The sequence below is a fragment of the Molossus molossus genome, unplaced genomic scaffold, assembly GCF_014108415.1.
Source record: "Molossus molossus isolate mMolMol1 unplaced genomic scaffold, mMolMol1.p scaffold_m16_p_10, whole genome shotgun sequence".
In the NCBI taxonomy this organism is placed as follows: domain Eukaryota; kingdom Metazoa; phylum Chordata; class Mammalia; order Chiroptera; family Molossidae; genus Molossus; species Molossus molossus.
The window spans coordinates 5016008-5030547 of NW_023425345.1; the positions used below are offsets into that span (position 1 = coordinate 5016008).

At 39.8% G+C, this 14540-nt stretch overlaps 1 protein-coding gene across 4 annotated transcripts in view; it reads left to right on the forward strand.

Annotated features, from left to right (window-relative positions):
• Positions 1 to 135: 135 nt before the first annotated feature.
• The window catches only part of DMC1 (DNA meiotic recombinase 1), a 37167-nt gene continuing 22762 nt past the window's right edge, over positions 136 to 14540 (forward strand). For 3 of the 4 annotated variants that reach the window (XM_036251484.1, XM_036251481.1, XM_036251483.1), the window contains exons 1-11: positions 136 to 260; positions 2078 to 2162; positions 2685 to 2729; positions 3649 to 3795; positions 5008 to 5090; positions 6381 to 6433; positions 7465 to 7506; positions 9112 to 9184; positions 13705 to 13796; positions 14191 to 14264; positions 14391 to 14505. In XM_036251484.1, the coding sequence (XP_036107377.1) occupies positions 2112 to 2162; positions 2685 to 2729; positions 3649 to 3795; positions 5008 to 5090; positions 6381 to 6433; positions 7465 to 7506; positions 9112 to 9184; positions 13705 to 13796; positions 14191 to 14264; positions 14391 to 14505 (775 nt within the window). In that variant the 5' untranslated portion in view covers positions 136 to 260; positions 2078 to 2111. The remainder of the gene's footprint in view (positions 261 to 2077; positions 2163 to 2684; positions 2730 to 3648; positions 3796 to 5007; positions 5091 to 6380; positions 6434 to 7464; positions 7507 to 9111; positions 9185 to 13704; positions 13797 to 14190; positions 14265 to 14390; positions 14506 to 14540) is intronic. The other variant, XM_036251482.1, reaches the window with a different exon arrangement.

Consider the following 14540-nt stretch of genomic DNA (forward strand, 5'->3'; position numbering starts at 1 on the left):
TCAGTGCCTCTGGGGCCACGCCCACCACAGCCTCGCCCCGCCCCTCACCCTCCGCCCCGCCCATCCTGGCCCCTCCCCCCATGCCCTTGAGTCTGCGCCAAGCGCGCGCCCAACCGCCGCGGGTTGGAACGAAACCTCTCGGTTGGCGACGCGCGAAGCACCAGGCTCTGAATTCTGGTTCCGAGGCGGAATCCCCGAGGACTGGAAAGCCCGGGTGGGGGGCGGAAAGGATTCACCTTGAAATCCTCGAGAGACTGTGGGTACGAGCGGGGTTTGTAGCAAAAAGGGAAGCGACGAAGAAGCTGAGGGGAACGCCGGGGTTCCTTTGGCAATGCGGGCGGTCGGCGCCGGGCGCTGGGCTGGAGGCGCAGGGCCGCCCGCCCGCTCACCCCCGGGAGGGCGTCTGGCATCCTGACGTTGAACCCAGCCGGGCCTGACTCCTGCAGAGGCCCCCTCAGCCGCCTCCGGAGGGAAGGGCTCGGGAGACTGCCCGGCGGCGATGCCCACCAGGCCGAGGGTGACCTGGGCCGCGTCCCCCCGACGGGGTGCCGTCGCGGGCGCATTAGCCTGAGGGCTCAGGGAGTCCCCCCGCTGTTCAGTCCGTCGGTTGCTACTTGAGAAAGAAAGAACCATCTTTTCGGTTTTCCAAGGGGAGACGAAACGGGTGGCTTTTCCGCCGGGGAGGACAGGGTGGAACCTGGGTAGCCGTATACACGACTAGCGGAGGCGCGGTATTCCAGAAGGTCCCTTGCACCGGCCTCGTTTGCCGCGCTACCTGGCTGGTCAGAGCGCCAGCCTGTGGCCCCGAGGGACTCGGGTTTGTTCCCAGTCGGGCCGCACCTGCGTCGCAGGTTCAACACCCCTCGCCCCGGCGGGGTGGGGCGGCAGCCAGTGGATGTGTCTGTCCCATCTGTTCCTCCCTCCCTCCCGTCCTCTCTCTAAAAATCAGTGGGAAACATCCTCGGGTGAGGATCAACAAGAAGGAAAACAAGTATGGGTGGTAGCAACCACACCTCCGTCTTAGCAGTTCCTTCCCCTTCTGCTGGGCCCCAACCCCTGACTTTAGTGTGAAGTGAGGAGATGGAATAGACCAAAACGAATTACTTGGACCACGTTTTATTCTGATGCATACAGCCATGGCTTGTAGATTCCTGAGACCTTTTTTTTTTTTTTTCATCCTCACCGGAGGACACTTCTCCATATTTTGTTCAGTGAGAGTGGGAGGGAGAGAAACATCGAAGAGAAAGGGACACATCCAGTGGCTGCCACCCGCACGACCAACCTGGGCCAGGGACAAACTGCAACCGCGGTACATGCCCTTAGCGTGAACCAACCCGGGTCTCTCCGGACCGCAGGCCGATGCTCTAACCGCTGAGCCAAACCGGCCAGGGCGATTCCTGAGATCTTAAAACAACTGCCGCGGTGTTAAATAAAAGACTTTGATTCTGTTTCTTGGCACTCATATTATCATATTATAGTGTTGGGTAGCCACTATAATTTTAAATCTTAACAAAACCATGAAACTGGTAAATACAAAATGCATCTAATGTTCTATGAAGCAAAAAGACATGTTACAAGAGAGCCCATTCATAATTAGCAAGCAGGAAACTTCATATTTTATGAGAAAAATAAAATCTATTGAGAGTAGACAGTTCTAGGAGCCAGGGAAGATACAGGAAGAATGATATAAGGTCACAAAGTTCTTAAGAGTGTTGTTAACAAATATGGAAGGTTAAATAGCAATATCCAATTCTAAATAACATTCCAAGATAATAAAAAATACCAGTCATATTAGCTGTGCTATAGGAAATCAAAAGATATTTTTAAATGATCAGTTTTGATGAGAAAGAGAAGCAACTAAATCTCCCGTTCCCACATATATACACTCACAAAGAAATAATGCCACATGCTCAGCAGAAAGAATATACGCCAGCCAAGTCGTACCAAACTAAATGTTCTTCTGATTGTCCTTCTGGTCCTTGGTGACTGAAATAAAATCGAGGAGGTCTCTAGGCAAAGGATTTTGTACTGTGTAATCTATGGAATAGTTCTGAAATAATATTTCTCATTTTTCCAGAATTGTTATTTTTTTCTGCTGCTCTCCTTTCAATATGAAGGAGGATCAAGTTGTGCTGGAGGAGCCAGGATTCCAAGATGAAGAGGTATGGCATGAATATGGAAAGATATGTAGACATTCAGTCATGCCACAAAAATGAAATTCCTTCTCTGTTAGCTACTGTATTTAGAAATAGGGGTGCTAAGATTAGCTTACTTAGCAACTGGCATGAAATCATTTTAATAACAACTGGTAAGGCCATGCTGATTTCTGCACATCCTGGTAACAAATAGCAGAGGAAGGAGTGCAAGGTCTGGTGGGGAAGAAATTTCGGAAACCATATTTTAAAACAGGTTAAATGTTGTTCTATTCCTTCTGGTTAAGGTCTTAAAAATTTGGAGAGGCCATGACAAAAGTATTGGACTTTCCAGCCCCTTTTGATGTTGGCTTTTCTAAGTATGTAACACTGTGTTTGTAAAAAGCATTATTGAGCCTACCAGTATCTGTCTGGAGAAGTGGACTTTGAGGAATTTGGAGTGACCACAATATTGACTTTACTCTTTAAAAGATGCTAAACAGTTGGATATGAAGAATCAAAACTCCATTTTTTCTGTTCCGTCTCCTATAGGAATCTTTGTTTCAAGACATTGACCTGTTACAAAAACATGGAATTGTAAGTATTTTATCAGTGTTGTGTGAAATTGTCCAGTTCAGGGTTTCTCAGCCTTGACCCTCGTGAACATTTGGGACTGAGTGATTCTTTGTTGTGGGGAGCTGTTCTGTGCATTGTAGGTATTTAGCAACGTCCCTGACTCCTAACCACTCACTATATGCCAGCAGAACACCTCTAATTTTCATTGTGACAATGAAAATTTGTCTGGACATTGTCAAGTGTCCCCAAAGGCAAAATTGCCCCCATTTGAGAACCACTGGTTCAACTGGTGGTGTTCAGAGCTATCTACATCTACTGTCTTCATCAGCAGAAAATTCAGTTCTGCATCAGGTGATTAAATGATCTTTATAGAAATCCAGATTTTGAATAACAAACTAAATGAATTTCAACAGCAATCAGTCGATAGTAAAACTTGTCTGACATTATCTTTTGAAGCCTCACATTTGATATCTTTTAGTTGGATTTAGAAAATAGGAACAAGAGAAAATTCTAGTCCTTTGGTAATGTAGTTATTTGCATTCTCCAAGGGTAGAGGGGAAAAAATCTTTAAAATTTTTTAAAGAACATATTGGTAATGAAATTCTGTGGAATGAAGAAGGTGAACTGAAGGGGTGAATGTGTGATAAATTTTCTAGCTTTTCTATCAACAGACTTTTCTTTTGAATTCCTTGTTACATTGCCATGGTCTCACTAACATTCTTGGGAAATCAGAGCACAGCCAGAACATTTGGCTGCATGCTGGGTATGTTCTACTCAGATATTTCCAGAACATTTGGCTACATGGTGGGTGGGATCCACCTGGTTGCTTGTATAAAATTGGCATCATGGTGGAAGGAGATGGACACAAAAGCGTATGACATAGTATGGGAGTTTTTCAGGCTGGTATTTTTATCAATCTGCTTCATTCTTTTATTTACAGAACGTGGCTGACATTAAGAAACTGAAGTCAGTGGGAATCTGTACCATCAAAGGGATACAAATGACAACAAGAAGAGCCCTATGCAATGTCAAAGGGCTCTCAGAAGCAAAAGTGGACAAGATTAAAGAGGCAGCCAACAAACTTATTGTAAGCAAAACCCATTCTTTGTTGTTTTAGCTTAGAAGGACCCTGTGAGCTTCTGCAGCCTTTCTCATTATGGACACTGGAAACTATTGTGAGAACTCTTGAGTTCCTGTAGATCATGGTATACTCTTCTCCTCATGTTATCACCGAAGTGATAAAAAGCTACAGCAATTAATTTCCAAAAGATTGAGGCAGGGGTTAAGACTAAGAAGATAATTATTTTTACCAAATAGTTCTTTTTGTCTCCCTTTTTTTTTTCTAATCCTCACCCGAGGAAACTTTTTCCATATTTGGTTCAGATAGAGTGGGGGGGGGGGGGAGAGAGAGAGAACTATCGACATGAAAGGGACACACTGAGCAGCCGCCACCTGCACGACCCAACCAGGGCCAGGGACAAACTACAACCGAGGTACATGCCCTTAGCGGGAACCGAACCTGGGTCTCTCTGGACCACAGGCCAATGCTCTAACTGCTGAGCCAAAGCGGCCAGGGCTCCTTTTATATTTCTTTTTCTCTGCCTTTCCTTCTCCTTTTCGTTCATTTATTATTATTATTTTTTACATTCCTCCTCCTTATTTTTGTTTTGTCTCCTCAAATATATCTACAGCTGTTGCAAAGCACCCAGCATCAAAGAAGTTACTCTCTCCTGGTACAGACTAATTGATAAGAGAGCACTGGGTTCACCCTGGCTGATCTTGCTCAGCGGTTAGAGCGTCAGCCGGTGGACTAATGAGTCTTGGGTTCAATTCCAGTCAAGGGCACATACCGCGGTTGCGGTTCATCCCTGGCCCTATTCAGGGTCGCGTGGGAGGCAACTAGTCGATGTGTCTTTCTCACATCAATATTTCTCTCTCCCTATCTCCCTCTCTCCTTCCCACTCTTAAAAAAAACAAAAAAAAACTAAAAGAGCATTGGATTCAAAAAAGACTAAAAGACTAACAGTGGATCTATATGTATGCAGTTGACATAGATGTGACCAAGGCTATGCTCCCTGTGGCAGCTGAGCTAAAGCTGAGCCAAACCCACTGAACCTAGGTAGGGTGGCTCAAGAGCCTGTGTTCTTAACCATGACCTTGTGCTGCCTTCAAAGGCAAATGTGCTATAGCTAAAATCTAATAATGATCCTGATAACCAAGTATATAGTTTTCAGCAGCATTTGAAATTAAAACCATCATTTTAAACTTTTTTTAAACCTTTTCTTTTGTCTTTCTGTAGGAACCAGGATTCTTGACTGCATTTGAGTATAGTGAGAAGAGGAAAATGGTTTTTCATATCACCACTGGGAGCCAGGAATTTGAGTGTGTATCTTATATATTTTATAACCACAAAGCACAATCTTTGAAATATTTATTTTCCTCTATCTGGTTGTTGTTTCTACCAGAAGTAGTAGAAATTGTTTCTTCTTTTGAAGTTGTTTGTTTTTCAAAAGGCAACTGAAGCAAATTCTAAACTACTTGTAGAAACAGAATTAAATTTCTTATAAGAAATTCAGATGAAAAATATAAATAATTTCTAAATCAGCCTGTATTAATCTATAAATCATTTTTAAAAATTAGTTTAACTTATCATTTTCTTTCTCCTAATATCTATTTTTCATGCTTCTCAATATTTTTTTTTTTTTTTTTTATCCTCACCCGAGGACATTTTTTTTTTCTTTTTTTTGCATAGATAGAGTGGGAGGGAGAGAGAGAGAGAGAGAGAAACATTGACGTGAAAGGGACACATCGAGTGGCTGCCACCCGCACGACCAACCAGGGCCGGGGACAAACTACAGCTGAGGTACATGCCCTTAGCGGGAACCGAACCCGGGTCTCTCCCGACCACAGGCCGATGCTCTAACCGCTGAGCCAAACCGGCCAGGGCCTCAATATTTTTTAATTGAATATTTAGTTGACTTTTATTTTTTTTTTATTTTTATTTTTTTTATCCTCACCCGAGGACACTCTTTCATTCTTTGTTCAGATAGAGCAGGAGGGAGAGAGAGAGAGAGAAACATCGACGTGAAGGGACACATCGAGTGGCTGCCACCCGCACGACCAACCAGGGCCGGGGACAAACTGTAACCGAGGTACATGCCCTTAGCGGGAACCGAACCCGGGTCTCTCCGGACCGCAGGCCGACACTCTAACCGCTGAGCCAAACCGGCCAGGGCCTCAATATTTTTTAATTGAATATTTAGTTGACTTTTAGAAACATGTCCCAGCACAATATGAAAAACCCAGTTAATAATAAGACCATTTATTCAAACTCCAATTTCGCTCTAAAGAACAGAACTGAAACATAAGGCCTATATAACCCACTCCCTATTGGTACCCATAAGTAAGAACAGCAACGCTTATGAGTTGTTTTGTTGATCTACCAGCCCTCACACAGTAGAACCTGTGATCTAAATAGGTGGAGTGCCATATGTTCAACCAAGAATTCCTGTTCATGATAGATAGATAGATAGATACATAGATACATAGATACATAGATACATAGATACATAGATAGATAGATAGATTTAGAAATAAATAATATTAACACTTTCTCTTTTCTTGATATCTCTATTTCTGCTCCTGTTACTAAAGCTTGCTTTCTATTTCCAGTAAGTTGCTAGGAGGTGGAATTGAAAGCATGGCAATCACAGAAGCTTTTGGAGGTAGGTAGACCCTTAATATTTTGTTATTGGAAAAAAGTATATATATATATATATATATATATATATATATATACACACACACACATATACACACCCACATGTACATATATAATTAAACAACCAATAGTAAATTGTATCTAATTTGGAATTTATGATGAAATATCAATTATCATAATACAGGATTGCTCTAGGCTATAATTAAAATATATTCCAACATTAATAGATGGGTCTTATTGGCATTTTTCATTGTTTTATCTCTGACTACTATAGAAGATAATAGAATTTTTTTTGCATTCCTTCAAAAGTTAGTTGAATAATGAAACCAATCTTATTTCTAAGAAATGCATTTTGAATAAACAGATTTTTCGCTTCTCTGTTTATATCTGCTAGTTTTCTTCAAAACAATTCGTGCATAACTATATTATATACTGTGCTTGACAATTCTAGTATTGCAGCCTTTGGGGAATTAAATCTGTTATGTTGTTTTTATTGACTTAGAGAAATAAATCTAGTTTTCATTATTTCTATTTTTATCATCTAAGTCTTAGAGTCTTATCCTCTTGTATATTTATTGATATTTGTGAGATTATTGCTTGATTTTAATCTGTGGGAGTTCAGTGCGCCTAAACTGGTGTGGACAAGTTTTCCTCCAAAGAATTTGCTTTTTTGGTAGCTAGGGAATGCCACCACCCTGAGACTATTTCAGCTCCCCTTTGAGAATCTCAGATGAGTTGGAGAACCCCAGGCCCTCCTTCCTATGGTAGGGTCTTAAACTCTCATTTATATGACTATTCCTAAGGAAAATTTAGTTTAACATAATGTTTATATAAAGGGAAAAAATACCTTTAAAAGCTATTTTTACTACTGGTATTCATATATGATATGCAGAATCCATTCATGATGTGGTGGTACATTATGTGTAAGATTTGACAATGGGAAAAGAAAACTATACTCTGAGGCCATATTTTATTCTTTATGAAAATATCTAAAACTTAATGTGTTTTTTTGTTTTTGTTTTCTATATTTCACAGAATTTCGTACTGGAAAAACCCAGCTCTCTCATACCCTCTGTGGTAAGAATGCAAACATTTGAGCCCAGCCAGTGTGGCTCCATTGGTTGAACATCATCCCATGCACCAGGAGGTCATGGTTCAATTCCCTGTCAGGGTTATGCTCAGGTTTTGAGCTCAATCCCCTGTAGGGGGCGTGCAGGAGGCAGCTGATTGGTGTTTCTCATCGATGTTTCTCTCTCTCCCTCTCCCTTCCCTTTTACTGAAATCAATAAAAATATATTTTTTAAAAAAGAATACATAAGAACAACAATAATAACAATAATCAGAGCTGTCACTTACTAATCTAATTTGTGCCTGGTACTTTATATAATCTCATGTAATCTGAACAAATTTACAAGGAAACTAAATCTCAGAGAGCTAAGTAAACTGCCCATAGTTATACCAGAGCTAGTCTTTGAATATGTGATACTTGAAGTGACGTGCTGCACTCTGAACACCTGAAGGAAATAGGGATGAGGCAAATGGCCATATGAGTGTGTTAGTGGGGAGAGGCTTTCCCTGTCTCACTTTTTCCCATTCCATCTTTCCTATGTCATATCTTCAAGAATGTCACAAAATCTATTGAGGCCTAGAATACTTTACTTCCCACGGAATAAGGTTGGCCCTAAGAAGACTTAAAAACAATTTTTTTTAAAACAAAGTAAGGGACCCCGGCCAGTGTGGCTCAGAGGTTGAGCACCAACCCATGCACCAAGAGGTCGCCGGTTCAATTCCCAGTCAGGGCACATGCCCAGGTTGTGGGCCTGATCCCCAGTGGGGGACATGCAGGGGGCAGCCAGTCAATGTTCTCACTCATCAATGTTTCTGTCTCTCTTTCATTCTGTTCCTCTCCTTCTCTCTCTCTCTCTCTCTCTCTCTCTCTCTCTCTCTCTCTCTCTCTCATCAATAAAGAAAAATAAAAAGAAAACAAACTAAGGGGGAAAAACCTCCTTTTGCACAAAGGTGTTTCTGTGCATTTCTTTGACTCGAGTAGAAGGAGCATGGCAAAATAGTTAAGAAAGGAATTCTGAAATCAAAATACCTGGCTCTAGTCTTGGCTCTACCATTAATAGCTATGTGATTTGGGCAAGTTGCTTCACCTTTCTAATTGTTCCAATCAGTAAGACAAGAATAATGATAGTGCCAAATTTAGGGTTGTTTTGGAAAATAAATGAAATAATACATGTACCTATTATAAAGTAATTCCTTACTATGAACTACAACTACACATAAAGAAAATGCATTTTAAAATTTGACATGAATTAATCAAAAGGTTACGTAAATGAATTATAGCATAAATTATATTTGTGATTATTTCTTATAGGAAGAAATTAGTAAATTCTACCTCTTTTATTTAGGAGAACTAGCTCTCCTGAATATCTCCCATTGTAAGAGATATTGACATTCTTTGTTGAATTACTGCTCTGCTGGCAGAATACTTTTAATTTTGCCTTTGGTTAGTAGTATAAAAATATAGTATACTATTTAGAAACTAAAGGATCATGATTCTTTGCTAGCTTGACTAAAGAACTGCAATAAGCACAAATCCCATGTTAATTTATACATTCATTTTTATAAAGTTTATTCATTCCTATTAATATTAATTAACTTTTAATTGCTTCCTAGTGACAGCTCAACTTCCAGGAGCAGGTGGCTATTCAGGAGGAAAGATTATCTTCATCGATACAGAAAATACTTTGTAACCTTTTTATTTAAACAAGTTGCTAACTAGTAGTGTGATATAATAATGGTACTATAAAAGAGTTTGTTTGAAATATGTCCTTTTTATAATTATCCTGTAAACCAGCAATAATGAGAAAAGCCACAGGGAAAACAATAGCTGGTCAAAATACCTGGCTCCAGTCTTTTTATTTAAAAAGTGTTCATTTCTCTGAATGGATTTGGTGTGAAAGTGACAAAACAATACATGAGAGGAAATTACATTTTATTCATTTTTAATCTTCTTGTTTACTTACAATTAGACAGAAAATTATTGATTCACTCAGAGTGTGGTCCAAAATAAGGGGAAAGGTATGAAAAGAAAAAAAGCATAGAAGGGAAAAGGGCAGAACCTGTTTGGATAACAGAAAGAATTTCAATTTAATCGAAGTGGAAGGTATTCTAGAATGCAAGGCTGGTAAAGTGATTTGAGTCTTAAAGAAAAGGGCATTGAAACAAGATAGGTCCTGGCCAGTTTGGCTCAGCAGTTAGAGCATCTGCCCGCGAACCAAAGAGTCCCGGGTTTGGTTCCCCCTAAGGGCATGTACCTCGGTTGCAGTTTGTCTCGGCCCAGTTGGGGTTGTGTGGGTGGCAACCAATCGATGTGTCTCTCTCACCTCGATGTCTCTCTTTCTTTCTCTCTTCCCTCCTCTCTCCCTCCCGCTCTGTCTGAAGATAAATGCAAAAATGTCCTCAAGTGAGGATTAAAAAAAAAACAAATGATGGGTGTAAATGAGATACTTTTGCAATATTCTAGGCAAGTAATGAGAACTTGATCTAGGTTGGAAGCAGTAGGAATAAAAAGAAAAGGATAAGAAGTATTAGGGAGGAAAACTGATAGGACTTGATGACTATATTTGGTGGACAAAGGAAAAAGGTTTGAGAAACCATACAGGTTTTTGTCTGGATACTGGGAGAATCATGATGCCAATGACAGAATTGGACAGATCATGTTTCAGAGAAAAGGTAGTGTTTCATTTCATTTTATTTATTTATTTATTCTCACCCAAGGACATTTTTGCATTTATCTTCAGATAGAGCAGGAGGGAGAGAGAGAGAGAGAAACATCAATGTGAGAGAGACACATTGACTGGCTGCCACCCACACAACCCCAACCAGGGCCAGGGACGAACTGCAGCCTAGGTACGTGCCCCTAGCAGGAACCAAACCCAGGACTCCCTGGTCCGCAGGCCAACACTCTAACCACACAGCCACACCAGCCAAGGTGGTAATGTTTCATTTTAATGTGTTGAATATAAGATATAGGAAGACATCTGTATGGCAGTTGGAAATGTTGGACTGAGCTTAAGAAAGGAATAGGTTGCCCTGGCCAGTTTGGCTCCGCGGTTAGAGCGTCAGCCTGTGGTCCAGAGAGACCTGTGTTCGGTTCCTGCTAAGGGCATGGACCTTGGCTGCAGTTTGTCCCCGGCCCTGGTTGGGTCGTGTGGGTGGCAGCCACTCAATGTGTTCCTTTCACGTTGCTGTTTCTCTCTCTCTCTTCCTCTCTTTCCCTCCAGCTCTATCTGAATAAAAAATGGAAAAATGTCCTCGGGTGAGGATAAAAAAGGAAGGAAGGAAGGAAGGAAGGAAGGAAGGAAGGAAGGAAGGAAGGAGGGAGGGAGGGAGGGAGGGAGGGAGGGAGGGAGGGAGGGAGGGAGGGAGGGAGGGAGGGAGGGAGGGGAGGGAAGGAAGGAAGGGGAGAAAGGAGGCCCAGAGATATGGATGTAATAGCCAAGGGAACTTAGAAGAAAGAGCTAAAGAGCTAAGAACACAATTTTGGAGTGTGCCACTGTTTAGAAAAAACTAAATAGAGGAACCCATAGAAACAGAGGAAGTAGGAGAAAATCTGGTTGTGAACAATGGACCAGCAAAAAGGAGAGTTTCAAGAAAAGCGTGGTCAGCAATGTTCCACGAAGAGAGAGACAGACAGGCAGACAGACTGAAAGTGCAAACTGAGAAAGATCACTGAGGTTTGAAATCAAGAGTCCAAGAGAGCATTTGCAGTAAAGTGAGATGATGGGAGCTTGTTGCAAATAAACAGTAAGGAACAGAGGTGGTATGTTATTAACCAGTGGATAGAAGAAGAAATACAGTAATTTGAGGATGTATTAAGTTCAGAGGAAATCCTTATAAACAACAGGGAAAACATGTACAAGTTCATAAGGTCAGTCACAATGAAGCCCCAGCCTAATTCTCCAAGCTCACTACTCAGTATTGCCATTATTAGAGACAAAAAGATCAGTCTGTTCTAGTTTAATCATACTGCCTCTAAAACATGCTTTGTTATTAAAATTTGAAAACATTGTACATCAGCAATTATTTAGACTTAACTATAAGGTTCTCATTTTCTTTATTCATTATGATTTCTTGCATCCCAAATCTTCTTTTCTGTATTTCTGTTTTCCTGGAGTACCTACTCAAGTCATTTATTCAGAAAAGTAATGCAGGTGGTAAACTTTGAGCCCTGGCATTTCTGAAAATGTGTTATTTTACTCTTATTTCTAAATGTTTATTTGGCTAGTCATAGACAAATTTGCATGGTATATTTCTATCCTATTGGGTATTTGCTCTCTCTATCCCCACCTCACAGTCTTTCTGAATCATACAATCCTCTCACACAAATCTTCTAAGGCTCTCATGTGAAGGCCTGCCTTTTCTGACCTTCTCTAATTACCCAATTTAAAAAATCTTGTCTTCTTTGATCTAATATAGAATTTACCATCCAAAATACTCCAGTACTTCAATAGAATAAAAAAAGCCAGAGAACTTTTTGCAGGATACTTTACTTGGAAATACTGGGCATAACAAGAGTCTGAAGGAAACTCCTAACTTGGGGAAGGAGAGTGGAATGTTGTATAGGGCTGTAGCAAGAGGAGCTCAGCTGGAGTTCAGCTAGTTTCAGAAATAGCTGTTTAAGGATGGTTCTTAGAGAGGGTAGACTTGTTCTTACAGATTAGAAACCACTGTCTGGGCAATTTGGATTTTATCAAGAGTGGTAGAGAGGAACAGTTAAGAACCAAGTCCTATACAAGTGCGAGTAGGAAGAAACAAGGACACATGAGGACCTCAGCAGAATGTTCTCATTCTTTCAGTGTCTCTTACACGTATTCTGTTCTCTCTTGATATTTTTCTTTCATATATTTATATTTTGTCTACTTAATTATATTCTATGCTTACCTTTTGGTGTGGATTATCTTATGACTCCTTATATCCTCCATAATGCCTTGCATTGGTAATTTATTATTATGGTAATTGATTCCATATGGTATTCAGTTAATAAATATTAATAGATTGATTTGAACTTCCCTTCAGCATAAGCACAATTTTTATACTTCTGGTCACATAGTAACCAAGTTTTGTAAACACTGACATGGTGAAAAATGTTTTTACTACCTCTTCTAATTCCTTGTCTTCTTTGACTTGTCTACCAAAAGACATCTACTGGGTATATGCAGTAGCAAAGGAAGATTTTAGGGACTGTCACTGAAGCTCTGAAGAAAAAAACATATATAGTGCATTAGGATATAGATGGCTAGGAAATACTAAAGGCAATTCAATATTTACTGTTAGTTAATTAGTTGCAAGTGCCCCCCAAGATATATAAATGGTCCTTGCTTTACAATTACTTACAGTATGATCAGTATTATATAAATGCAAAGTGAAATGAGACCACAGACATGCATTTTATTTTACCTCACTTCACTTTAGAGAATAACTGTAGACATATTGTTGGGATCACCAAAGACCTAAAAATGTTTTATTCCGTCATAGTTTAGATAGATATAATTGAGTATTAGCATCTTCCAGAATACCTTCGCAGGTACACTGAATTTGCCTCCCTGTGAATTTATTAATTTCAGAAAGTTAACACAGCTCCTTTAGAAGAAGATTGGTAGTTCCCTTCTGACCTTTTGAAGTTACTTTTCTGATCCTTTAGTTCATATAGTCAAAACATGATTAATGGTATATTAAACTATTTCATATTGAACAAGTGAGGAGTATGAAGAGAGTGAATTCACTTTGAAGTAAATTGAATTGCAATTCTATGATATTATCTTTCTAGAATACTTCTATTTTTATAGACCTGAGAACAAGAGAGATTCACAAATCTTAGTATCTAGTTTTTCTCTTGTAATTGATTTTCTGCACAATCTTGAGTCATTTGCGTAATCTCTGTCAGTGTCCTCATTTGTAAAATGTAATATAGGTCATAACAACTGGCTTCCATGGTTATTGTAAAGATTAGATAATTTAATATTTAAATGCATTAGTGCCTCATCATTTCTTTAACCATTATCACTATGTAAGGTGTTCATTGAGGCACTTAGGAAAAATAAAATCTGGTATAGATTTGAAGTGATTATTAGCATCCTCTAGAATACCTTTGCAGGTACATTGTTTAGCCTCTCTGTTAATTTCCTTACAGTATTTTTTTTTGTAGTTGTTATCTAAACTTTTTTGGAATTGCTTTATTAGTTCCTTAATTTTGGCACCTTCCAGCCGTCCAGATCGCCTCCGAGACATTGCTGATCGCTTCAATGTAGACCATGATGCAGTACTGGACAACGTCCTTTATGCACGTGCATATACTAGTAAGGGCCCCATGCAGTTGGATTCTTGGGCTGCTTTAAGGTTGGCAGCAGTGATTTACTATATGAGTGATACAACATTTTGACAGTTACTTTCTCTTTTTATTTTACTTTTCTCCAAATTAACTTAATCCACAAATTTTATCACCTGGTAAGTCCTTAGATGTTAAAATGCCCTCAAATTACTTCTTATTCTTTGTCTTTGGAGTAGAGAGTAACATGAATAATGTAGCATTTGGCATGTATGCTAAGGCAGAATATGAAGTCATATTTAATAAAATTATACATCATTAAGAAAATCCTTCCAGGACTCTCTTTTGCCTGACTCCCAAGACATAACTGATTTTAGCCTCTGCTTTCAGCTTTTATAACATTTTCTCACTGCATTTCCCACCAGGTGAACATCAGATGGAGCTACTTGACTATGTAGCAGCAAAGTTCCATGAAGAAGCTGGCATCTTCAAGCTGTTGGTACAAGTTTTAAATATTGTTCACCCACAGAGCTATTTAGTATATTATTTTTCTTCTATTGATTCTGATTCATATTAACTTCTTCCTTTCCAAATACATATTTAACTTTACATGAACTCTGTGCAGATCATTGATTCGATAATGGCACTTTTTCGAGTGGATTTCAGTGGTCGAGGGGAGTTGGCTGAACGACAACAAAAATTGGCCCAGATGTTATCACGACTCCAAAAAATCTCAGAAGGTAGATTTTAAAAATAAAATGGCAACTATCAGAAT